Source organism: Ammospiza caudacuta, chromosome Z (genome assembly GCF_027887145.1).
Source record: "Ammospiza caudacuta isolate bAmmCau1 chromosome Z, bAmmCau1.pri, whole genome shotgun sequence".
Lineage (NCBI taxonomy): Eukaryota > Metazoa > Chordata > Aves > Passeriformes > Passerellidae > Ammospiza > Ammospiza caudacuta.
Window position 1 is genome coordinate 65,440,317 of NC_080632.1, and position 24,877 is coordinate 65,465,193.

The 24,877-nt window shown below is 40.4% G+C and overlaps 1 protein-coding gene across 1 annotated transcript; it reads left to right on the forward strand.

Moving 5' to 3' along the window:
• The first annotated feature begins 261 nt into the window (after positions 1 to 261).
• REEP5 (receptor accessory protein 5) lies at positions 262 to 19,221 on the forward strand. Its single transcript, XM_058823246.1, has 5 exons — positions 262 to 437; positions 532 to 625; positions 10,627 to 10,765; positions 15,145 to 15,313; positions 16,675 to 19,221. The coding sequence occupies exons 1-5, from the start codon at positions 320 to 322 to the stop codon at positions 16,722 to 16,724; spliced, it is 570 nt and encodes a 189-aa protein (XP_058679229.1). The 5' UTR covers positions 262 to 319; the 3' UTR covers positions 16,725 to 19,221.
• The last annotated feature ends 5,656 nt before the right edge of the window (positions 19,222 to 24,877 follow it).

Sequence of the window (24,877 nt, forward strand, 5' to 3'; positions counted from 1 at the left end):
AATCTACCTCTGCCGGCGGGATAAGAAGGGCGGAAGGCCGCGAGGGGACACGGGCTGCGCACACCGCGCCCAGGGCCGCATCCCGCCCGGGGCCTCCCAGAGCCGCCGGGGACCGGGACCGGCTCCGCCCCGGCAGGGCGCGCCCCCAGCCCTCCATTTCGCGCAGGGGCGGGCTCGGAGCGGGCCCGCTGCCGCCGGAAGATGGTTCCCGGGCGCTCGCCGCCGCCCCCGGGCGCGGCGCCACGGGGCCGGGCGCTGGGTGCCGGGGCGGGGCCGCGGGCAGCGCGGGGCTACGGCGCGGAGCGGCGGCACCAGCGCCATGACCGCGGCGATGCGGCAGCGCTTCGACCGCTTCCTACACGAGAAGAACTGCATGACCGCCGTGCTCGAGCGGATCGAGAGCAAGACAGGCGTCAGCCGCACCTACATCGCCACCGGTGAGCGCCGGCCGCCGCCCCGCCGGCTCCCCGCGGGCGGCCGCGCCCTGGCTCCCGTCCCTCGGGCTCTGACGGTTCTCTACTCTCTCCTCAGGCATCCTCGGCGTTGTGGCCGTGTACCTGGTGGTGGGATACGGCGCGTCCCTGCTCTGCAACATCATCGGCTTCGCCTACCCCGCCTACATCTCGTGAGTGTCGCGACTCCTGCCCCCTGCGCCACGCCACCGTTCCGGGTGCCGCCCGCTGATGTGGTTGCAAAATCGCATCACTTGCGGCGGTGCCGAGCCTGTCTGGGGTGGCGTTCCGGGACCGTGCGCCAAAGTGTTGGTTTTGCCGCCCCCCCCCTTCCCTTTCTTTGAGCAGGTACAGGTGCCAGGTGAAGAACGAGTCTTCTCCCATCTGGCGAATGCTGCAGGAGTTACAGATGGGTGACGCTGGGTGGTTTCCACACTTGATAACCAGTTCCTGTAGCGGGTTGTGTTTTGAGGTTTGGCTCCCAGCTTTGTCATCCCCAGCGGGAAGCGGGACCGTACGGGAGGGAGGGAGGGTCCTCCTTTGAGGGCGTTTGTTGGAAGTCGCGCTGATGGTTTGAGCGGGGCGCGGGGAGGCAGTGGCGCATCCTCGGCGTGTGCCGAGTGCCGGGGATGGGCTCGACACAGAGGTGCAGTAAGAAGTGCTGTGTACTCCAAACCTGCCTCGCTGATGGGCGGGAGCGGGGAAGGAGAACGCTGTAACTCCTCTCGAGCGTGAAAGACTTTAACTTCCTTTTTCAGAGGAAGGGCTCCTTAAATATTCTTAAAAACAAAGTAACTGTCTTTCACATGCGTATATAGTCCCTTAGACCAAAATGCATTCCTGTTAGGCTGGACCGCAGTCGAGTATGATCCAAAAGACTGCAGAAACATACTAAATAAAACCTGTGTAACCTGATACCTCCATCGAATGGAAGTCCTTCCCAGCAGGACTGTGATATTGTTGAAACACAGTGCTTGCCTTTTATGTAACTATTTAAACAGTCAGCAGCTTTTAAAAATATCTTCTCTGTAATTGGATCCTGGACAGTAAAAGTTCAGTTCTTTTATTTTTTTTTTCAGAGATGTGAGAGGTTCACTTCGTTTTATACTCTTGAAACATCCTGTCGTTGTGATGTTTCAGGCCAAACAATATTTTCCTAAATGCTGTTCCTGGTGTTCGCTTATTTTGGAGATTATAGGCCAAGAATTCTGGAGAAACTTAGGTTTTGTTTCCTAGATGATAATTTTTAATGAAAAGATTAGTTTAAAAATATTCTCTCATTAAAATCTGAAAGGGGGAATATCTACCAACAAACCTTCAAAACATTGAAATGGTTGTGTAGGAATTATGTTTATGTAATATTTTGTGTCTTAGGTCACTTTTAAAATTATGTAATTACTTTCTAAAGTCCTATTTGAATTTTTAAATTTGTTTTAGAACTTTACTGTTTGGGAGTATATTTTAGACCTTCCATTGTGCAATGATGCTGAATAAATTGATAATACAGACTCTTGAAACTGCAGAATCAAGGCAGTAGCAAATCAAATATGAATAATAAGGTTTCATTGCTAATTTTTTCTTTCAATCTGAGGGGTTTAAAAATGTTTTTGTGGAGTATCTCCCTTTTTCATGTTGAAATGTGGTTTTAAATGTGTCTCAATGTGAAAAGTTACATCCCAGATCTTAGTATTGTGTGTTTCAGTTTTTGTAGCTTTTTTAAATAATGGGAGCCATGTCCTTGGCTACAAGTTTTACTTAAACAAAAAAGCACACAAGTACAATGCCAGTTCTGGGGGTTTTTTTCCCAGTTCATGCTCAGGTAATGCTTGTCCTTTAGCTGCCTTTTTAATGCTGGAAAACGTTTTTGTAGGAAATTATAATCCTAGGTGAAAACCTAATTTAAAATGCGTGTGGTGTGCTGCTTGCCAGTGTCTTTCGGTGGCAGCCTGCTGACAGCACAGGTGGGCTCAATCCCCTCCCCAGCCCTTCTCTCCCAAGTCCAGAGCTGGTATGTAGAGTTTATCCACGTTTCACTGTGCCTGTTTTTGTTTTGGCTGCTCTGGGTCAGGTACTGTAGTCAGGATGCTGCCAAGTGCCATTCCCCGTGCTTACAGAGACCCAGAGCATAATCAACACTGCCCAGAGTGGTTTTTTATTCCTTTCTGCTGTTTTCTCTGTCCCCCTTGGAAAAGCAGATGAAGAGCCTGCTGTATGAACTGACAGTAGTGGATTTGCTGCCTAGCACTGAACAGAAAACAGTTTTCAGCTGTTCTCATCAGCTGCACACACCCTCAAATGCCTTTTGCTCTAAAAGCTGCAGCTTCTGGAAGAGGTCAGGAGCTGTAAATGGAATGTGTTGTGCAGGGTGTTAGTTTGATGTTTACACAGGTGGTTCAACAATGAAACCAAGCCTGAAATGTCTCAGAAAGGCACTGAAAGAGAAAAAGCAGATTACTTTTCCTTGGTTAATTTACTTTCTTCTTTTGTAAAGTAGTTCAGTGTATAATTTCTCCATCGTGAGTAACTGAATTGTTTAAGAGGAAAACAAGGAATTGTTTGGGTTGAAAGGAACCTGAAGATCATGTAGTTCCAGCCACCCTGTAATGGCCAGGGACAAAGGGGTGGATCAAGCTTTTTGTCAGCAGAAAAGGCATTCATAAAGGAGTAGGGACAGATGTCTGTGCTCTGCAAGGGGCATCAACAGTCTTTACAGTTGTTTAAAATGGCAAACAGGCTGCCTGATGGGTGACCCACAGGCATGTTCCAAATGTGTTTTATTGGGATTTCAGTTCTGGGTTACTTTAGTCATGGTAATTACTCTCCATCTCTATGCTTGCCTGAAAGAAAATATATTGGAGTCACAGCAAACCTGGAGACCCTCAGCTCAGAGTTAATTCTGTTCCTGAATGAAATCAGGACAGTTTTGTGCAGGTATCTGCTTGTCAGGTTTTGTATAAACCTGCAGTTTATTTTCCTTGGTCTCTGTCATTCTGTGTATTTGCTGTGGTGTGTGCAGTGCAGCAGGTGTGAATTTCAGTGGAGAAATGCTGGAGGCTCTAACTGCTGGCCCAGCAGATGGTGTGAAGTGGTGCAGCTGCACTGCTGCCCACGTTCTCATCACTGTGGTGCAAACCAGTGCCAGGGGAGGGGGCAGCTCCCTGCTTAATGCCTGATACAGCTTCAAACAGGCACAGCTGTTTCCCTCTTTACTCCTCCTTGTTCACCTTCAACTCTGCCTCGGGTAAATCTTTAGTGGTTTCATACATGGAGGAATTTTTTTTTTGGCATTACAAAAATCTCCCTGTACTTCCACATGATGTGTCATAGCAAGGGCCCACCTCAGTCTCTTCATATAGGCAAAATGAAGGAGTAGTTCTCTGGTTGTTTCCCAATAGGTCAGGCATTCTCTACTCTCATTCCTTGGAAGTCTGTAAGTGCTATGTGATGAAAGAGAAAAAATAGTGTTAAGTTGAAATCTAATACTTAATTTACAGGCTTTTGTGGTTGCAGAAGACCAGCACTGAAAAGTTTGCCACACATCATAGACACAAGTTTTTAAACTTCTAGCAAGCTTTAACTGCACAAGGCAGTAATCAGGCTAGAGATGGAAAAAGTGAGTGTTGGCAAGTGCGTAAATACCATTGCCAGCATTTTCACTGCTTCTCTAAACTTTCCAGAGCTAGCGTGTTCAAATGTAGCTCCACCCATAGTTAGTGGTGGTTAACTGCCTTGGAGAAATTAGTGCAAGCAGGAAGGGAGCCTTTGATGACTAAGAAATGTGTGCAAAGGATTGGAAATTTCTTAAGTGCTGCCATGCTTGGTTTAAAAATTGCGAAGATGAAAATAGCCTTGGGCAGTAAAATGTCTGAACTTATTACTAGTGTCTTCAAGGGAGAAAAGCAGTATCGTACAAGAATGCCTTTCTGTGCTTTGGCTAATTTTATGCTGTTACTTCACTTCAGCTGTTTTTACTATGTAAATGTTGCTTGTAGCATTTTACTAGCAGGAAACAATCTGTATTGATTGTAGAGAAGTATAAACACTCAACTGAAGTTTGAATACTGTCATGGTATCTTGACTCTGTCTCCTAGTTCCTTTTCCTCTTTCATGCTTTTAAAACAGGACCACTGCTTTTCTTTGGTGACAGTTATTTAGAAAAGATTTAATTGTTTGTGTATTTCTTGAGAACTAAGATGCCTCTTAACAAGTTTTGAGGCATCTTCCTTCATGAAAAATCATGCATGATGTGTCAAGGTTCAGAACTAATGGTCTGCTGCTGCTTTATAAATATGATTTGAGAGAGCTGACATATCTAACCAGATTCACAATTGTCAGTATAAATATAAGTAGAAAATTTTCAAATCTGTCTGCACTTGAGCTGTTTTCTCTTGTGCATAATAATCTGGAGCTTCAGACACTAAAAAGGGTATTTTGATTTTTTCTTTAAATATGTCCTACCAAATCAGTTCCTCCAAGCACACTTACTTTTTGGTTTTTAGGTTTTAGAGTGCCATGTTTAAAAGCCATCTTATCAGTCATTTGGACAAATTATGTGCTTTCCTTTCTGAAGAAAGCAAGTGTTTAGGTTCAGGGAGTGTGATAACATACTGTGATAGCAGTATGAAAATTTTGCTTTTACTTCCTAATCTTGCTTATAGGTTAAAAATATAAAGGTCTTTGTTATATGGATGGGTCTACTCTAAACTGAGGCACTAAGACATCTTAATTCCTGCAGAAGAGCCATCATGTGTGGGATTGTGTTTTGGGAAGCTGGTTTTGATCTGAATCAGAACTGGGGAACTGACTCATTGGTTGGCCCTACAAATACTTGTTCCAGGAGCGAGCAGGCCAAGAATGAGCAGAGAGCAGTGAAATGAGAGGATGTCTGCTTTTTTCCCCCCTCTCTGTTTCAGGAATCTAGCTTTGTGTTAACATGTAGGCTGTAGGACTCCATGGGTGGGCAAAATGGCATGTGTTCCTCTTGCTGCCTCAGTCCTCATTCCCTTTCAAGAAACACAGTTAGAACCCCTTGTTCTACTCTCATGTAGCTTTTTGGTGTCTTCTAATATCTGTCTGTCCATGGTCAGTGAAACCCTCCCTTGCTATCCTTGATGAGTTTTTCTGTAGACTTAAATCACAGCAATTGTGTAAGTGCAGTTGGCAGGAAGATCTTTTCTCTATCTGCAAACGCATGACTGCTGTTGCAGTCAGTGAGGAGGAAGAAAGATGGAAAGCAAGAAAGATGGAAAGCAGAAGGCTTTTAGGTAATGGATAGTAATGTAGAAGCCAAAATGATAAAGTGAGTCCAAAGGTACTTGTTGATGTGAGATGTCAGGGAGGCAGCCTGCCAGGATGAGTCTGACATGAGGATGACAGGGAGGCACCAAGCTAAGGAAGTTTGTGGTGCAGTGGAGTGTTGATTCTGTGTGGTGTCTGGATACATAGCTAGAAGTAAATTTTACAACTGGCTGTAAAGAGTTGGGGCAGACCAGTAGGCATAAGCTCTAGAAATATAGGTGATTTCATGGGTTTTTAAGTTAAATGAAAAAAAAAAAACAAACCCAAACTTACTCTTCGTTAAGGGTATGACAAAAATTCATATACTTACTTCATATAACACTGACCAGAAAACTGAAGGAAGGATGCCCAAAATGGTCCAGTCTTTCCCAGTGCTCTTTCTTTGAGCATTGGGTTTAAGGGAGACTGATCTTTTGCCTTGAACCTGTAACTTTTTTTATACAAGAATCTTCAGGTTCACCTTGTAAATTGCAGCGATAAGAGTGATCACTTCATGTGAGACTACAGCAATAAAATTTTGCATTTCTTTATTTCTGCTTCCCAGATCTGGACTCAGCTCAGTAAAATCCTGACTCCAAACTCATAACTTAGCTTGTGAGTACTATATGTGTGAATTTACTGTAACAACTGATTTGTTATGCCAGAGCTAATTGTGGAGCAACAGTCTCTTCTGGAAAAGAGCTGATTTTTTTGTTGAAATGAGTCAGATGCTCTAAGTGAAAGAACTCCACTTGGCAACTTACTAAAATTAGATCAGTGTCTGTTACTATCAGTAACAGGATAAGTAGCCACAATTGATCTAGGGTAAAGTTTCACTGATTTTAGGGTGCCCAGGGTCAAAGCTGAGCCAGTGCTCTGACGCTGTAAGTTCAGCACGAATGGGAACCCTGGGCTACCACAGAATGTGACAACCTCTGCTCTCCTGTCTTGGCACCACCAGCTAGCAGGGTTACTGGGGAACAGATCTGGCTGAAAATTAAGTTTCTCTTGGCTCCCCATCCATCACAGTGCTGGCTCACAGCAGGTTATTTTCACTCTTGGTCAGGCAGCTGTTTTTAAAATAACTGAGCTTTGATATTTACTCTCCAGACTACTGGAGCTGTTCCTAGTGATTGCTTTTACCTCCAAGGTGCAGAACTACTGTAATAAGTAGTTGTTTGAAACTCTATTTAAAGTCCTCTACAGTTAGTGATTAAGCAGTATAAAAAAATGCTTTGGGATATATAATTACTATGCATAACTAAGGTGGAATTTAATCAGATCAGCACTAGACAAAATGGTATAATTTTTTTAAATATGAAGCTATTGTCCTCGGATGGTCCTTCATTTGTTAGAAAATCTTGATATAATGTGTTCATGAGGCTGACTTATTTGCTCTTACAACACAGAAATAATTTATAAGAAGGCAATCCTAAAGTAGGATATAGTGTCAGTGGCTCTTGCTCTGTAACTTTTCACTTATTGATGGAGATTGCATTTTTGAATATCAGCCTACTTGATTGCTGACCTAACATGGAGAAGAATGAAGTGTTTTTGGCTTGAAGTAATGCCTATGATGTCTCTCCTAAGCTTAATTATACAGGACATTACACCAGGATAATACCTCTAGAATAACTTGGAAGACTAATTTTAATTAAGTGTGATTCTCATGTTGAAAGGAGTGTAGTTATAAATGGATTAAAAATTCCCTCTCTGTTCAGATATTCTACATAGCTTACTGTGCCTGTTCTTGGACAAATACTATTTTCTGTGACTTACTATTGAAATAATGTGTAAGTAGCAAGGGATAGAGGTAACTTTTGCCTTTTGTTCAAGAGGGACATGTTATGCTGGATTTCCCTGTCTCATCTGAGGAACACACTCCCCATTCCAAAGCAGTATATTTATAAAATACTTGCCTTTCCTTGACTTCAGATAAAACTTTCATTCACTGATGGCCCTGCTGTGACCTGCTTTTCCCCACTCCCTCTCTCCCAGCTGGGACTGGAGCCATGGCCTGCAGGAGCAGTTTGAGCTGACGTGGCTCTTCCCTGCTGGCTCTGGTAGGGTGCTGCTGCCCCTGACCTTGCCCACCAATATTAGACCACTGCAGAAGGAGGGGAGATGTGCTGTTCCCTACAGTGTGTAAGAAAACAGCCACATGTGGATTTAATGTTGGGTACATCAGCTGGCTGAATCAGATGAGGCTTTTACTACTTGTAGTGCTGCTGCTCGTCGCTGTCTGACAGAAAAAGCGTGTTGTTCATGTATCCCCTGAGGAACTACAGCAGCAGATGGTAAACGTTCAAAGGGAGAACACCCATGGCACTGCACTTAGGAGCTCTCAAAAGCCATTTGTTTCCAGAGGAGAGAAGATAATAGAGTGTGGTCCATTAACACAGTGATATGCTGTCTGCCTTTTGCCACAAAATTGGAGATTCTAATTTTTTTTTTTTTTAATAAAAGAAAGCTGATTTTCGTAGTTACTGAGATGATGTTAATAATGTTAAAAAGGAAAATTAAACAATGCTCCCTTAGTCCCATATATGATTTCACTTCATGTATGGTGACTGGAAAACAGGAAGACTGCTGGCAGGTTAACTGCAAAATATTTTCTCACAAATACCCAGCTAGGATGCTTGTTGTGGTAATATAAGCCTTCTCTTCTCTGCCTCTAATGGAGAAATTGTCAGAACTAAAGGAATCCACATGGTGAGCCTCTACAGCAGGTTTTCCTAAACACTGAGAAACTTTGCAAATGGTGCCTTTCTCTGCTCCATTTATCACATCCCTACTAGTCCATGTACTTTTTTCTTTCCCTCCAGAAATGCAGTTTCACACACTGAAAATAGCTTTGTAGCCTTCTTTCTTAACTCCTGTGGTGTCCAGGGGCTATTTTTGTACAACCCCTTCACCTGGTCTACGAGAATACTTCAGAGGTGTGGGCATGGAAGAGATGTACTTTACAGTGGGAGCAGGAGCAGCTGAAGTTGTCACTGCCTTTGAGACTGCTTGGACTGGGGCTGCCTGTGATGGTAGGAGTAGCAGGAATTAGACCTGCTGTTGCAAGACCTGTGGAAAACCTGTTCTTCCAGTTGTGCTGGTGCTGTGTGTTGTTAAGATCCCCTTATTGATGGGATATGGCAAGGGCTGCTGCTTTTCCCACTGCAGCACACTGCTGGCCAGCCTCGCACTCCAGCAGAAATATTGCATGAATTAAGTATCAGATCCTTGTCCTGCATTTCAAAGTAATTCAGTCCAGCAGCTGTGCCAGCTCCCTCCTCTGCATGTTGTGGGTTTGCCAGTGCTTTTGCTAAAACATACAGCATGTCACAGGAGTTATTTCCCCCAACTCCCCCTGCTCCCCCCTAACTTACAGAACTAGGAAGTGACAGAATCCACAGCATTTTTCAGGTCACAGACCAGGAAATGGACTTAGGCCAACTCTCTGATTTCTGCCTGTAAACCTCCTTAACTGTGCCTTTTTAAGGGAACTAACAGAAAATTTGGCACTTCTGGAACATCTCACACATGCTGCTTCAGAAACAATACAGCTGATATTAAAGGAAGAAGTGATACAAGAATTTAAACTAAATTGATTAAACTGAGTCTACAGAGTTTAAGCCTCCAGCATAAGTGGAGAGGACAAATGCTTTCTAAGAGTCTTAAGCTTGAAATTATCAGTCTCAGATTTGCTAGTATTTTCTTTTAAAATTTCTTACAGTGCTAATCTGGAATTTAGTGGCTCCAGAAACTCCACTCCACTACTTTTGCTGAAAGAGCACATGTGCATCTTTTAGTTTCTGTTTTTTAAAACTATATTAATGGGATTTTTTTCTCCATCTGCTATGAGAACTGCATTCTCATAGCAGATGGAGAACAAAAGCCCATTAAATCATTATACAGAAGACCCAATACTTTAGTAAAGGTTTTTTCGCTCTGTTCTTAATACTTTAATTACATCAGACTTTGCAAGTCCTGTAGGAATTAATTTATAGAGCAATACATTGGGTGATGCAGACACATATTCCTCAGCATACAGATCTGGATCTCCTCTGCTTATGTAGACCTTGTGCTTTTTAGAGCAAATCTTAGGCATAAGTTTACCTTTTCAAAGAGGAATCTAGTGCATGTATGAGTACATTGAAAAGGCTGTATATTAGAGCTAACTATGTAAAAAAAGCCAGAATAGTATAGACAGTTTTATACCACTGGTGCTGCTGGGAACCCCGAGCTGTGCAGCACTTAATGAATTTCTGATCCACACATAGCCCACTGGACAGGCCTTGTCTGGAGGCAAGGCTACCCCATTTTGATTACTTAAGGTATTACAGGATTTTTCATCCAAGTCAACAACTCTGTTCATCATTCCTTTCTGACTGCCAGAGAATGAGGATGGTCGCTGATGGGTGCAGGCAGGGCAGGCAGGTGATCACTGGCATCCTGTGCCTCACAGGACTGGGCTCACTCAGGTTATCTGTTATGTGGATCAATAATGCTCTGATGTACAGTAGCCTTCTGATCAGGATGACCACAATGCCTACAGAACTGGAACCATGGCCAAAGATTATCTCCTCCCTTTCTTGCCCCTCAAAATGTTTTGTGAGCAAGGTCACAATGCTCACTGGTTTTGTTTGGTTTGGTTTTTTTCCTCCTTGTAATCCCAGAGATAGAAATATCTTGAGTATCTTTTGGTTTTGAAGTGTGGTGTATAGGATAAGCTTTGCTGTTCAAAGATCTTGACACACTGTCTGTATAATAGATGCTAATTAGTTTTCTTTGTGTAATTAAAATATGGAGAGCCACATATAACAAAGGATCTGAGTCATTAAATCTTCATCATTATAGATGGGACTGATGCTACTGTTCTGCTCACTTTTATTTATTTTCCTTGCAGAATCAAGGCCATTGAAAGTCCCAACAAAGATGATGACACACAGTGGCTGACTTACTGGGTTGTGTATGGCATTTTCAGCATAATTGAATTCTTCTCTGACATCTTTCTGTCATGGTTCCCTTTCTACTACATGCTAAAGGTATGTTAATTCATGTGACCCCTCTCCTAAAATGAGACCTTTTGATAAAACTGATTTAATGTCTCCAGGAATGGGTAGATAACACCAGATTCATTTGGAATCATTCCCAGGTCACACCTTCTTTTTACATGCAGGTTATGTGTAATTTATTACTGTGAAAGCAATCTGTTTACAGGTGATGGTTTTGTGATGCAGGAGGGTAAGTTGGGATAGGTGGAAGGGAGAGGTCTGCTGGGTTTTAGGAAAGAAGAAAAGACAGTGGAACTGTCCCATAAAGAAAAAAAAAAAACAAACCAAAGACAGTTCTTTCTCTTGGCGCTCAGGTAAATTTGGACAAGTGACATAGTAAGCCCCACAGAGTGACTCTATTTTTGCTTTAAGTGGATTAGTAAAAATGGAGAGTAAAATCATGTAGGGTGTTGAAGGAGATTGTAACATCTGTGCTGTTGGAGCAAAGATGGAAATTGGAACACAAGAATAGTTTGTCCTACAGTTTTAATTTTTAATTAAGCTCAGTTTCCTGAAAGGAACTGGTAGGTATCAGAGGAAATGGTTGCTAATGTGCATTTGTTAGTGTGATTTGACTACCAGCAATGATTTGGTTAAGCTTTGTTTGTGATCTAAGGTGTCCGTCAACTTCAACATGTTAAATTCTTCCAGGAGATAGCTGATCACTCTGTGTGCTGTTGGGTAAAAGACATTTTAGCTTGCTGCAGAGCCTGCTCTTTATCTCAAAGAACTGTTACCAATTTTCTGATTCAGTGGCTGTTCTCTTCCTTCTCTTTTATTTTGTTAGCCTGGTTTACTTGCACTAAAATTGTTAAAACAATTTACTTGCCAGGTGTTGTGGTGGGGTCATTTAATATTTTAATGATAAGACCTGACGATGTCAAAAGATGTTCCCAGGAAATGCCATATTTTATAGGCAAAAATTGACTGCAGCTGCTGGTTTACATGTCTGCCTTGTTCCTTTTCAGTCTTTAACAAGCCTCAACTCTGGCAATCATTTGTACACCTTCTACTTCAGTAGAATTATGACTTTAATCCATCCTCTGCAGTGGTAAATGCTCACAATTCTGAATTCATGCAGTGTATTTTCAGAGCTTCTTTTTCTAAATTCTTAGTGGAAAAAGACATGGCAACAGTTTCTTCATGCCACTACAGCTCTCTTTCTGAAGAGCACAGGACTGAAATTCAGGTTGACTTTCCAAATAAAGGCCACAAATGGCTCTGATAAAATGGTATCAGGAGTGCCACAGTTACATGTAGTACTGTAGTCAAGGGAAAGGCACTTTTCTCAGTTCTGCAAAAGCAAGCACAAGGAATTATGTCAATACACAGCTTTCTATGATAGCTGCAGAAGGCACATAGAAGCCAAATGTTTAAGTGTTTGCTCTCAGTAGTGTTTGGTAGGAGAGGTTTGTACAAAGGCAGGCAGGTGTTGGCTGAGGATCAGAAAGTGTTGCTGAATGGATGAGAAGATGGAGATTACTCCATAGGAGGAGAAGGAGGAATCAGGCAGCTTCCACACTTCATTCCATCCATGAACTAAAGCCTCTTGGAGGGTAGTTATGATGTCTCCATATCTCTTTCATGAAGTAGAAGCCCAGATATTCATTCATGAAAATTTCTAGCTTGCTTTCATTCTCAAGATGTGCTAAATTTGTGTATTCACATCTCTTTGATATGGCTTGTAGCTTCCACTCCAGACTGAGATTTAGTTGCTCAGTATTTTAAAACACCTTCATGTACGTGGCTGAAACATTGAGCACCAGTGCTTCCAGAGTCCCCAAAGTCCACAGTTTAGACTCTGTGACATTAAAGTTTTCAGCAGACTAGAAAATAAATATTGTGGGGGGAGAAAGGAATGTTGAAGAACTCCTTTAAATATGTTATGATGTTTGTATACACTTTTGTTCTCCAGATGACATTTCTTGCATTTTATGGGGCTTTTTCTTGGATTTTATGCGCTTTTCTTTTTTTGGTAATGCCCACTTCTTATTTATCTGTTTGGGGTTTTTTTATTTCTGAAGCACAGGACATGCATGCAAGTCATAATTTCTTGTGCTTATGATTTGTTTTTACATACTTCTGTTCAGGCTTTAAAGATTTCTGTGGCATTCAGGAATTAGAGTACAGTAGCCAGTAAAAGCAGGAGAGTTTGTCATGCTATGAGTATTCTTGGTGGTGGGAGCAAGAGGGACTCTTTACTCCACTAATGATTCTGCCTTGAAATACTGTAATGCTATTTCTGTAATGCTAAAATTGGTGCTGCCAGGGCAAAACCAGCTGCTAGGAGCAGGTCCAAGTGAACCAGACTGAGCTCAGGTGAATTCCATTCCCTCCTCTGACTGGTCTGGAGGGTTGCGAAGAATATATTTTGGGTTTGGGGGTTTCTTTTCTAGTTAACAATTTTATTACTCTGAGCTTGCTGGAACCTCTTACAACCCTCTTTATTTTCAGTAGCCTGTCTTAGTTCAGTATCATGGGAGATAGGAGTGAAATAAACTAAGTTATCAGTCTAACATTTCCAAGCTTTTAAACAAGTGAGAATCTCAACTTTGGTACATGTCCAATAGAAAATATATATAAATATCTGTTGCAGTACAATTCAAAAGTAACAGGTATTTGAGAGCAAATCTGTAATTACCTGTGTCTCAACTAGAGTGGGACAAAGCTGTCAAATCAACATGACTGATTTTGTTCTTAGGCCGGGAAAGGGAAATTTCTATTTCTTTAGGTTTTAGAGGAAGTTGGACTCGCATTTGAGGGATTTTTTCTAAAACAAAGAACTAACTTTTTTTTGTGTAGAAGTTGAGATACTTGTACAGTTTTGTGGGAGAAGTAACTTTCAGTAATTGATCAGATATTCTTGATCAGAAAATAAAGTCAGTGCGCTGCTCAGCTTCTAATGAAAAGTAACAACATAGCACCATGTAGTCTTTATGTTATATTAAGTTCCAAAGAATTGAAGCTTTTGAAAATCAGTATTTATATTGATAAGGGCACTTTTTGCCTTTATTTTCTCTGACCATACTTAATAGTTCATCAGCTGCTACTTACTGATGTCAGATTTTATTGCATGTTGAATTAGTTGTTTTACTTCATTGGAATTTTCCTGATGGGCCAATGTCTTTGGTGAACACTTTACTTTAAAAACCTTTCTTTCTCTTCTGAGACACACTGCTTTCAGTCATTTTGTCTTGATATCACAATCAAATAGTTTAAAGAAGAAACTTAATGCTTACCCAAAAGGATGGTAAATTGGTCTGGCACTGCAGAGAAGACAAAGCCAAAATTTTACAGATGTGAAGAGTAGAACCTAGAGAACATTCAGTCTCAATATACCTTATTGGGAAGGAACAGAGGAGACATATTCCAAAATATTTTGAGACCTTGCTTGAAGAAAACTGTGTGCTTTGATTCCTTTCTGCCCAGAGATGTGTGGAAATCCTCAAACATGGAATCCTGTCTAACATGAAAATAAGGCATGTTTTGAGGCTGAGGTTGTTTTGTTTTGTTTTTCAGGAAAGAGTAGTCTGAGAAAAGGTGATATGCCTTCATTTTCTGGAGAGGCTTTTGACATGGAATAAAACTGTACTATTTGTGTACAGAAAGAACTGTACTGCTGGGAAAATGTACTTCATTTTGTTGCAGTTTTATCCTGCAAAATAATTTTATATGTATTTTCATCGCTCAGACAGATTTAGTTTATGGCATTCCCTGTCCCTTAAATGTTTCATCTTTCTCTGCATGACTGTCATTGTGTGCTGTATGGCAGTGAAACTAAAGCCAAATAAAAGTGCCTCAATAGTAAAGACAGGGATTTGTAGTACCTGTAACAACTGTCCTTCCAATCCTCTTTTGTAACATGCAGAAACATGGCCCCACATTGTGGTCTTCAATTTTACTGGAGAGCAGATGGTGCTCTAAAAGCTATACCTAAACTGTAATCCAGAGGCATTAGTCTTGTTTGTGCACTGTGTGTAGCTTGGGCTTATCTCTCTTCCTTGTCAGTTGACCTCTGGGGTACACACAATCCTGTTCTTTCCCCACTGTGTTTACAAGGCAGACAGGCAGAGAGGAGAGGGATGTGTTTTGGCTGAATTGAAGTCATTTAGGATCCTAGACATTCAGTGAGCCCTTTGCTGTGTGTTTTAGAAATACTGAGAGGGTTTTTTCTTTCATGTATATATCCATGAAATTACTCCAGTATGAAGATTGGCTGCATGTAGCTGTCCTGATGTGCTCCCTCCCAGAGCCCTGACCGCTCAGGGAATGACTTTTCTCACTGTGTTCGGTTCTGTGGCACTTAAGAAAGGCACTTTGTCTCCTTCTCATGATTCCTTCCACTCAGGCCTATGTTCTCGTTCTCACAGTGTGGCTTCCTGCTGTGGTGCATGGCTCCAAGCCCTTCTAACGGGGCAGAGTTTCTCTACCACCGGATTATCCGTCCCTTCTTCCTGAAGCATGAGGCCCAGCTGGACAGCGTGGTGCAGGACCTGAAAGACAAGGCTGCAGAGACTGCAGACACCATCACTAAAGAGGGTGAGGAAAAGGCCCTTCACTGGTCACAGCAAGTAGGGGGAACTGCACTGGAGACCTCACTTAATATTCATCATTTGGAGGAAACAAAAATAAATTGCAAGAAGACTGTGTAAATTACAATCGAGAAGTTAAATTTGAGAATTGTGGGTTGCAGTGGATCTTACTTTCTAGAATTGCAGTTAGGCTAGAATGAGTGGAAGGAATGGAATTGGTTTTGTGTCTTCCCACCATATACACCACTGAAAACATTCTCTCTAGAGGCAGGTCCAGACATCCTTTCATAACTACAGTTATTGTTTTCGTGTATCCTCATGTCTCCTGAAATACTCCCTCAAATACCTGCTAGTATAGAGGGGCTCCCAGTTGTGCAGTAAATAGTTAACAGCAATAACAGCAACGTGGAAACTGCAGTTTTCCCATGTATATATTTTTGCAGTTTTCCTTCCTCTGGAGGTCAAAGGATTCCATACTCTTAAAGGAATTACTTACGTTTTATTTTTACGTGTTATAACAGCCTGTAGATTGCTTAAGTTTTTTATTTCCTTGCATTCTGTTGTGAACCCTTGCATTCTAAAATATTTGATGATGGTTTTATGACTAAGAGAAGGAAATGTATTAAGTGGCTAAAATAAAGGTTTTTTTAAGATTCTCTTGAAAGGAATTTTATCTATATGCTATTTCAAAGCATTTTAATTCTCCTTTCCACCAAACAATGAATGCAGCCTCATTTCATCTTACCAACTTGAGCAGTTTTCCTGTCTGCCTAAAAGATCTGCCTTGCTCAACTATTCTTGAAAATTTTGCTGCATGATTCTTTTGGAGTCATTATTGTTAGGCATGTATCTTAAATTATGTCCTTCCATGTTGGCATGTGGGATTTTCCAGTCCTCATTTCATCACTTATTCTTTCTTTTTCCTATTTTTATGTATAAAGATTTCTACAAAAAAAAAAAGAACCAACAAACCAAACAACAACAAAACAAATAAACAAACCAAAACAAACCTACCAAAACAAAATAACAGCCTTTTTTTAAAGAAACCACACATATATTAGCATTATTCCAAGCCTGTTTTATCATTATGGTATATTTCTTCCTGCAAACCTGTATGTCCTTAACACTATGAGCAGCCCTTTTTTAACAATACCATAGTTACTGTACTGCTCCTTACTTTTGATTTATTTTTAAATGTTTTTATGATCAGTTTTATCACTATATGTAGGTGTATACAAAAGCTATGATTTTCTTCTCTGTTTAATCTCTTGTGAGAAAAAGGAAATATTTTTTCATGCAGTTCAAGAACACTTGATAACCCACTTTGTCTGTTGGCCTATGACTAAACTTGATTTTATTTTCCTGCAGCCAAGAAGGCAACGGTGAACTTGCTGGGTGAAGAAAAGAAGAGCACTTAAACTGGATAACTTTCCTTACCACCTCCTTTGTGCAGCTTGATGTTACTGGGGACTATGGTATAAGTTCAATAATATTGCCTTGGAAACATTTTGATATATTAAAGGAATGTGCCGTAAGTTTACTTACTTCTTTGCTGTGACTGATAGAGAGTATGCATTTTTATTTAAAAGCAATGCAGTGGGCAGCATCTGAAGCTTAATGAAAATATTTTATTCATCTTCATGCAGAAGAAGTCTTTCAGTAATCTCTTTCTGCAGTAACATAAATAAAAAAGTATATATCCCTCAGGCTCTGCACTTTAGTTGTCTCTTTGTCTATGAAATTACTCTTAATACTTTGATTGTGGTGCATCTGGTAGCACAAAGCTATTTCATAGGGAAAATTCTGAATGGATTTCTTGAATATACAGGGAATTATTGTAAGAGATGGCATAATGGATGTATTCCCCACCACTAAAGCTGTAAATTGTGAAATTATGTGTTCTAAGCACCTGATTATAGAGATTATTCACTGTTGCATGTTTTGTTGTAACACAGTATTTGGTACAGTGTGTGTATTCTTAAATGGATGGATACTAAATATAGGAAAGAATAACTTCATTGGAGTGATGAAGCTTATTTTGGCCTGAAGTGATTTGCTAGAAATGGATGCATTAAATCCCACAAGATTAACAGAACATGACTGAAGTACAACTTCTTGCCTATTCTTGTTAAAACAAGTTGTTATCCAAAACTGTTCAAAGAGTGCTTTTTAAGATCACACTCAAAAGCACAAGCCACCTTTAGCTAAGGAGTGATACCATTACAAACACTTTTTCTTGAATTCCTTTTAAAATAGCAGCTGCCTTGGATGTCAGTCCTCAGAATTACATCATTAAGGGGACAGACTACAGCTCCCACAAGCTTTTTCTGCTCATAAAGATCTGAAATCTCTTCTGACTATACTAAGAACAACTTTGTATGAGTGCTTAAACTTCCTTAGTGGAGATGCTCTTGTTGTTACTTGATATATTCCTGACCAATCAGTAAGAGTGCAACCAAAGCTGCTAAGAGAATAAAGGTATTTTTTGCAATCAATATTAAAAAATATTTTTTCTTAGCTTTCCACGTGTACTCTTTCACACTGTGGTATTTTCAACAACAACAATTACATTAATCAGGCATGAATTACTGAAATTCCCATGTTTCCATCTCCATGCTGACATTTCTTTGAAGCTTAGAGTAATGGTATGGCAGTTCTGAGCTCACAGAACACGCAGAAAGAAAGCTTAAGCTTTTGATAGGACAAAAATTATTTACAATATACAATTTTGAATTCTAAAGACTTAAAATAAAGTTTTGAGGACTTTTGGCTTTCTGCAACAAATTGTTGTATAAACATTCTTTGTAAATTATCAGATGCAAGAACTGCAAAAGAGTGAAGCACACAGTGCAACTCAGCAGGTCAGTTTTAACCTGGAGAGATATGTTCTATAAAAGGGGATGTAGAAGTGTCATAAGAGAAAGCATTTTAAGCTTTGAGCTGGAAAACATAACCCTTGGAGCTGGCAGCTTGGATAGGGAAATACAAGACCTGCTGTACCTCATGTTCTGTAGGACAGCATGCAGTTTGTCATTTGAAGAAAAAATGAAAGATTTCTTAGCTAATCATTCTTTCACAACTTTTTGTTAGGAGGGGATATGCAGAAGAGGATAAAGTTTACAACGAAGTTCTAGGTTTTAAGCATGTAAAGTTTGAAATGTATCACCATTTAACTGGTTTAATTTCTTGTCTTAACTTCTTCTGTGGTAAACCCACTGGACTTTCTGGTAAGCCTTACTAAACCTTAGTCCTGTGTTTTAAGCTCTATCAGCTCTATGTAAAGCACTCGTGTGGCCACTGTAATTTAGTTTCAGTTCTTGAGATTAGAAGTAACTAGATGGAAATAAATGAGGATTCTTAATAGACTATTTGATTTCAGTGCAAAGCACTTACTTATCTAAAAGCTTACAGTAAATTTTAGATTTTTCAAGCATAATGATATCTGTAGTAGAGACAGGATTTACTTTTTATTTCTTATACTAATTAACAGTTCTTCCACTGTTATTAATGGGGATAAAACATTCTAGGTAGATGTTAGGTAAGTGTTGAAACAGTCCCTTGCATCTCTCAGAACTTAAAAGGCTTTAAATCAACTTCTTGTCTTTACCAACTTGATATTATCAGCACGTAAAATCAGTGCTCTTTTGTCAGATATCTACTTGAATTAGAGTTACAATCTGTTGTTAACAGAAGTTGCCCTTGTTTTTTTTGCCTTGATGCAAGTAGAAATGACTGAATTTCTGCAGCAAGTTACCCTTTCCTGGAAGTAACTCCACTGGGCTGGCCCCGCAGATCAGTGCTTGGCTTTGTGTCTTCACAACATTTATGTGCAAATGTTGGTACACGCATCTGCTCCATGTCTTTGCTGAAGCTGTAATGTGCTAAATAAAAATGGACACAAATAAAGAGATTCTTATGGGACTGGTATGATGCCTCAGTATTTCTTAAGAACCTTATACCTCAAAGTGAAAACCTGGCTACTTTAGGAAGGCAGAAGATCTTTACAGGGTATTCACTTTTTTTCCCCTCCCTGAAGTTCATTACTGTGAAACCAGTAGAAACCTCTTAAACTCCAACTCTTAAACAGTGTCTCTGCCTCATGCCCAGTCTGAGGGTGCAGCCAGGCAGATTTAGGGCATCACACCCTTACAGGAGAGTTTGGAATGCAGAACTCTTCCCAACAGTGAGCACCATGAGCATCTTTCTAGGCTTCATAGCCTGCCTTACCTGGGAATCATCAAGGTTTAGGATTCTCTAGAAACATAGAGAGGAAAGACTGTAAACTGCAGGGATTTTGAAGTTTTTCCTCTCCCATGAGTTTCCTGGTATGCCATAAATGACCTCAACAAACAATGCTGAATACTTACTAGCAGCAGTGTTCCACTTATCTAAGACTGATGTTGCCACTCTTTATAGGACATTTCATCTGCTTAATCTGATTCCTTTCCAAACTCAGCAAAAAAAGGAAAATAAGTTCAGGAAAACATAACTTCCCCCACCAATAATAACATCACCACTAGTGATAAAATAATGAAAGCTCTCCAACCCAGAGCAAGCCAATTAACAAAGTATAGAAATTCTTGTAAGTAGTGGAAGGTGTGACTAGTATTTGCCACGTCAAACCCTCACTACATTTAATTTGACAAATAAAAGGAAGTTTCTTGAGTTGGCATTCCAGTCTTACCAACTCTTCCTAAATAATCTGAGAATCAACTAAAATTTTTATTACTAATTCCTTAGTCATCTTCCACCCCATTTCTTAGTCCACAAACAATAGTTTCCTTATGCAAAGGAGGAAGAATGGAGTTTTAAAAAACAAAACCGCAAATCCTTGAAGGTAATGAGAAATCCTCATTTTCTGTAAAGGGCACCTAACAAATATGACAAACATCTTGTTTTCTAGAGAACTTCTACATTCAATGTGATGGAATGAAACTGTTCTCGAGGAATGACAACCCAGGGCTACTAAGGAAGTCCTCAGATACACAACCATGTTGTTACAGCTTCTTGAAAATTTTGTTTCCTACTAATAGAGAAATCATTAAGAGATTCTGTAGCAAAAAATCTTCATATGACCACATTAACTCATGAAATAATCAAGTAAAAATAATTGAACTTTGAATTAATTTAGCATACTTTGGAATGCTAAATTAGTGTAGTTTATACCTTTGCTGAGGCTATAAAATTCCAAAAAAATTTATATTTTGTATTACTGGATCTTTGTAGGAGAAGAATACACAAGGATTTCTTAGACATGTCTAAGTTCTTCTGCTTGAGAAGCAAACAGACAAAAACTACACCCCAAAGAACACCCAAACCTTGACAGATGAAAAGAGGCACACATGCTGTTTCATAGGAAATAGCGCTACAGTTCAGACTATGCAGTTCCTACTGCAGTGTCCTCTGCTCTTTCCCAGATCCCAAACTACTGTTGTAGTTTGGATTGTCCATTTCTTTCCATCTGCCTTACACAGCCACTATGGCAAGGGGTACTTAATTCTTTATTATTACTAAATATTATTGTATAATAAAGCAAATTATTTAATAATAATAAATTATATTTTATTTAGGAAAAAAACACTTTGAAAAGGGTATCCCTTATCCTAAGAGAGAAAATAACCCCACAAAGGCCAGTCTGTAACAGGAAGAAGTTAAATAACTGGTGTCCAGTGACAGAACACGTGGGAATTGTTCAGAGCTGTGCCAGGGGAAGTTCAGACTTGACACTGGGAAGCATTTCTTTACCAGGAGGTTGCTCAGACCTTGGAAAAGGCTTCCTAGAGAGAGTGGTTGATGCCCCAAACCTGTCAGTGTTGAGGCATTGGGACAATATCCTTAATAGTGTGCTTTAGCTATTTGTCAGCCCTGAAGTGGTCAGGCAGTTGGTTTGGATGATCATTTTATGTCATTTCCCTTCCTAAAATAGTATATCCCATTCTATTCCATGCCATACCATCCCATTCCATTCCATTTCACTGCATGTGTAGCTTCAGAGGAGGAATCTAGGGAGCCACCATCTCTCATACTACCAAGTTGAACACATACAAATATCCCACAGGTGTATGTGCCCCAAAAGGCAGTTCTGGCAACAAGTTTCTCTTAAACACACACAAGGAACAGGATGTACACACGGGTGAGTTTTTTAAGACCAGCTGTTTTTTGCAGTGCTGTTCTTTGAGTTACTTCATGGCTGAAGGCTGACAATTACATATGGTCACATATTATTGTCACTTCCCAACTTAAAACACATTTCAAAATAACCTTTTAAAGCTCCCTCTCTTTAATTCTCAATTAAGAATTGAGTAATTATGGTGTGCTTCTGCTATAGCAGCTACATGCTATACACCTGAAAGAATAAAGCACCTATCTCACAACAGTGCTGAATTCTCATTTTTAATCATTCTGTTATTGACTGCCTGTATCATCCCACCTCCCTGATGCTCAATGTCAACGTTGCCATCCATTCCTGACACAAAATTGTTGTAAGAATTGTTATAAGGATTTTGAGCTCATATGTCCATTTCAAATGTTTAATTTTTGCTCAGGTACCTAGAAAATGGTATAGGGAAATAACAGACACGTATTTTAGATCTGGACTGTGACACTAGTTCATTATCCATATTCCTCCTCTCGTGGATGCTGAGTAAATTCCCACTCATGGATGCATGCCCTTCCTTTGTTACTGTTGCCACCTACAGGAAATCTTAGACCAGAGTGTCTTTTTAGCAATGATACTGCATAAATAAAACCTCACAGAAAACTATAAAAGCAAGGGAGGTGGAATAAAAGGACGTTCATTGTCACCCATTTCCCCCTCAAAAATAAAATAATAATTAAAAAAATATTCACAGCATTCAGACTAAAATATTTCTGCATTTTTGCATATAAAAATATTGCAATATTTCTGCATTTTTACAGCTGACTTGTCTCTACTCCCAGTCCCACAATAGTCCATAAAATTTTGCCTGTTCCCAGAAATGAGGCATAATCTGTTAACTGAGGAAGAACTGAGATGGTCTTCACCTATTTGTTTTAAATCCTCCAAGGAACCCAGCTTATTAAAATACAGAAATGAAAGTCTAGTTTATAAACTTAACTCTGTCAGGAAAATGGGAGGTGTGTTTAACTTTGTGCTGCCTCGTCTAGGAACAAATATTACTTATATAATATACTAAGTCTAAATCCAGAAATCACAAAAAGCAAAGCAGTCCCATTTAAAAGATGGGAGGATAAGCAGATAGAAGTTAGGGAACTCAGTCTTCAACTTCCTAATGGTAGTAATCATCTGATTTCCTAGCAGGGCTTTAAAATACATAAAATCAGCTTTATCCAAAATATCCACAGAGCTTTCTTTTTGTTAGTTTGACTAATTCACATTTCAGGTATTTGAGCTCAATATTACCCTTTTCAGAAGTCTTTCTTGTCTTTCCTTGCTAGATTGCTAGACTTTAAAATAGTTTTAGTATTTCGGGTTCTTAGATCAGGAAAGTTTGATAAGCAATGCCACTAAGATGCTTTCTCACACATGCAGATGGGTCAGACCGCTTCTGAATGTATTTAATTTCAGACCACAGTAAATCATATCCCCCAAGACTCGACCTTCACATTTTTCAGCTGCCTGTAGTCTAAAACTCTGATTTACAGAAGTTAAGCATAATGTGATTTTAACTTTTCATAGAGCTCTCCCTTTATTTAAAATTTCAGAAAAATTACTCATCACTCAGCAGAATTGAGGAATAATTTGAGCCTAACAATCTGTGGGCAATTATAGTCTTTTATATGACAAGTGTATCTTCCATTCCTGGTATTTTTCCCCATATTGCAACTAACTGTAGCACTTCCCTAATTCTATAATAGAGTGGACATACCTTAATAACCTCTAACTATGTCCTGTGATTTTCTGCCACAAAAACCCCACAGGGATAACATTTAACTAACTTATCAAAGTTTAGGCCAGACACTCTAAAGATAGCTCATATAAACTCTTACATCACCAGAAAAATTGCTCCTAAAGACATTTGTATACAACCACAGTCAATTACAGCCTTAGAACACAGGGGTTCCTCTCCTAAACATTTCTGTTCTAGAGAATCTGCATAACTGCTCACACTGAAAGGCAAGAATTCTCCCCAATAGTGAGAAGAGAGCAGGAGGGATGTGAGTGTGCACATAGACATTCCTTTCCTGCAGAATCCAACATCACTCTGGAATGAATCATGGAGTGACATGGACAGCGTCCTGTCCTGGCTAAACTGATGCTGTGTTTGAGGGGTGGACTTGAGCATGGGCACCATCACATAGGTTCTGGATGTGAAACAGGCAGCGTGACTAAAGCCTCACTGGTATGGAGGACAATGGCTGAAATGTCAATATGGTAGGACCAGGCAGCTTGAGTGTATCAGTCCCCAAAATCTACCAAGGCAAAAGCTCACAGTGCGGGGATCAACCATTGGATGGCTGGAAACACCATTTGTACCACACCTCTGTCCTGGGTCTTGAAAAGCAGGACTTATGGGGGCACCGTGCACCAGAAATAATTGAGTCAGACAATAGGATTAATTTCCAAAGCAACTTCATAAAACACTTGGGTCAAAGAGCATGGCACTGTGTGGGAATATCACATTCCCTGTCATGCCATCGCATCAGCCTCTGGAAAGATCAAATGATGCAATGGATGGTAAAAGACCACACTGAGAGCAGTGGGTGGTGGGACCTTCACCTCCTGGGAAGCACATTTCGCAAAGGCCATCCAGTCAGTCAACACCGAGGGATTGCCCAGCAGCTGGTGTGGCCCAGTCTAAACTTTTACTTATTGTACAAAGGGATAGTTCCTGAAGTGAACATTAAAAACATGCCGGGGAAAAAAGTCTTGAGTTATCCCTACATCAGGCAAAGGAAAACCCATCCCTGGGATTGTTTTTGCTCAGGACCTGGATGCATGTGGTGGGTCCTGTGAAAGGATGGAAAAGCCTGGTGGTCAAAGGGACTTGATATTGGGAAAGAATAGCCAATTAATTATATTAATTACCATGTAAGACTGTGAATTATCACTTCTATGATGGCCCTGTGCCCATCACCACATTGGCCACCCCATGGAGCCTGTCTGTGCTGTGCTGGATTTGCTCTGACCCCAATTCCCTTTTGATCACACATTAATGAACTTTGATGAAACCATGAGCACAGCAGTGATGGATTCAGAACTTCTTTCCACATGCAACATTCAAACACCACACACCTTCTCTCCTGCCTGAAAACTGGTTCTGACAGATGGAGCCCAGGGTCATGCACTCAGTGAGCTCAGTGGGCTTTTATAGGGATGGTCCATAATTTAAGGGAATTTTATGTGTCTGTGTATATGTACCAAGAGAGGAAACTGATGAGGTTTTGGGAAGTGAGATATGGCATTACAGAACTTCTATGGAATAAGGGATGCCTGCTGTCCTGACTTCAGCTGTAATCCAGTGAATTTTCTTCCCAGCAGCTGTGAGTGCTGTATTTTAGATTCAATGTGAGAATAATACTGCTAACACACTGGTGTTCTGCTTGTTCCCAAGCAGTGCTTATCTTAAAC

Excerpts from the sequence above, each read along its gene's own strand:
- REEP5 (XM_058823246.1), top strand. The coding sequence starts at position 320 with ATGACCGCGGCGATGCGGCAGCGCTTCGACCGCTTCCTACACGAGAAG. Across the intron at positions 10,766-15,144 it reads CTTTCTACTACATGCTAAAG|TGTGGCTTCCTGCTGTGGTG; the intron begins GTATGTTAATTC and ends TCGTTCTCACAG. Across the intron at positions 15,314-16,674 it reads AGACACCATCACTAAAGAGG|CCAAGAAGGCAACGGTGAAC; the intron begins GTGAGGAAAAGG and ends ATTTTCCTGCAG.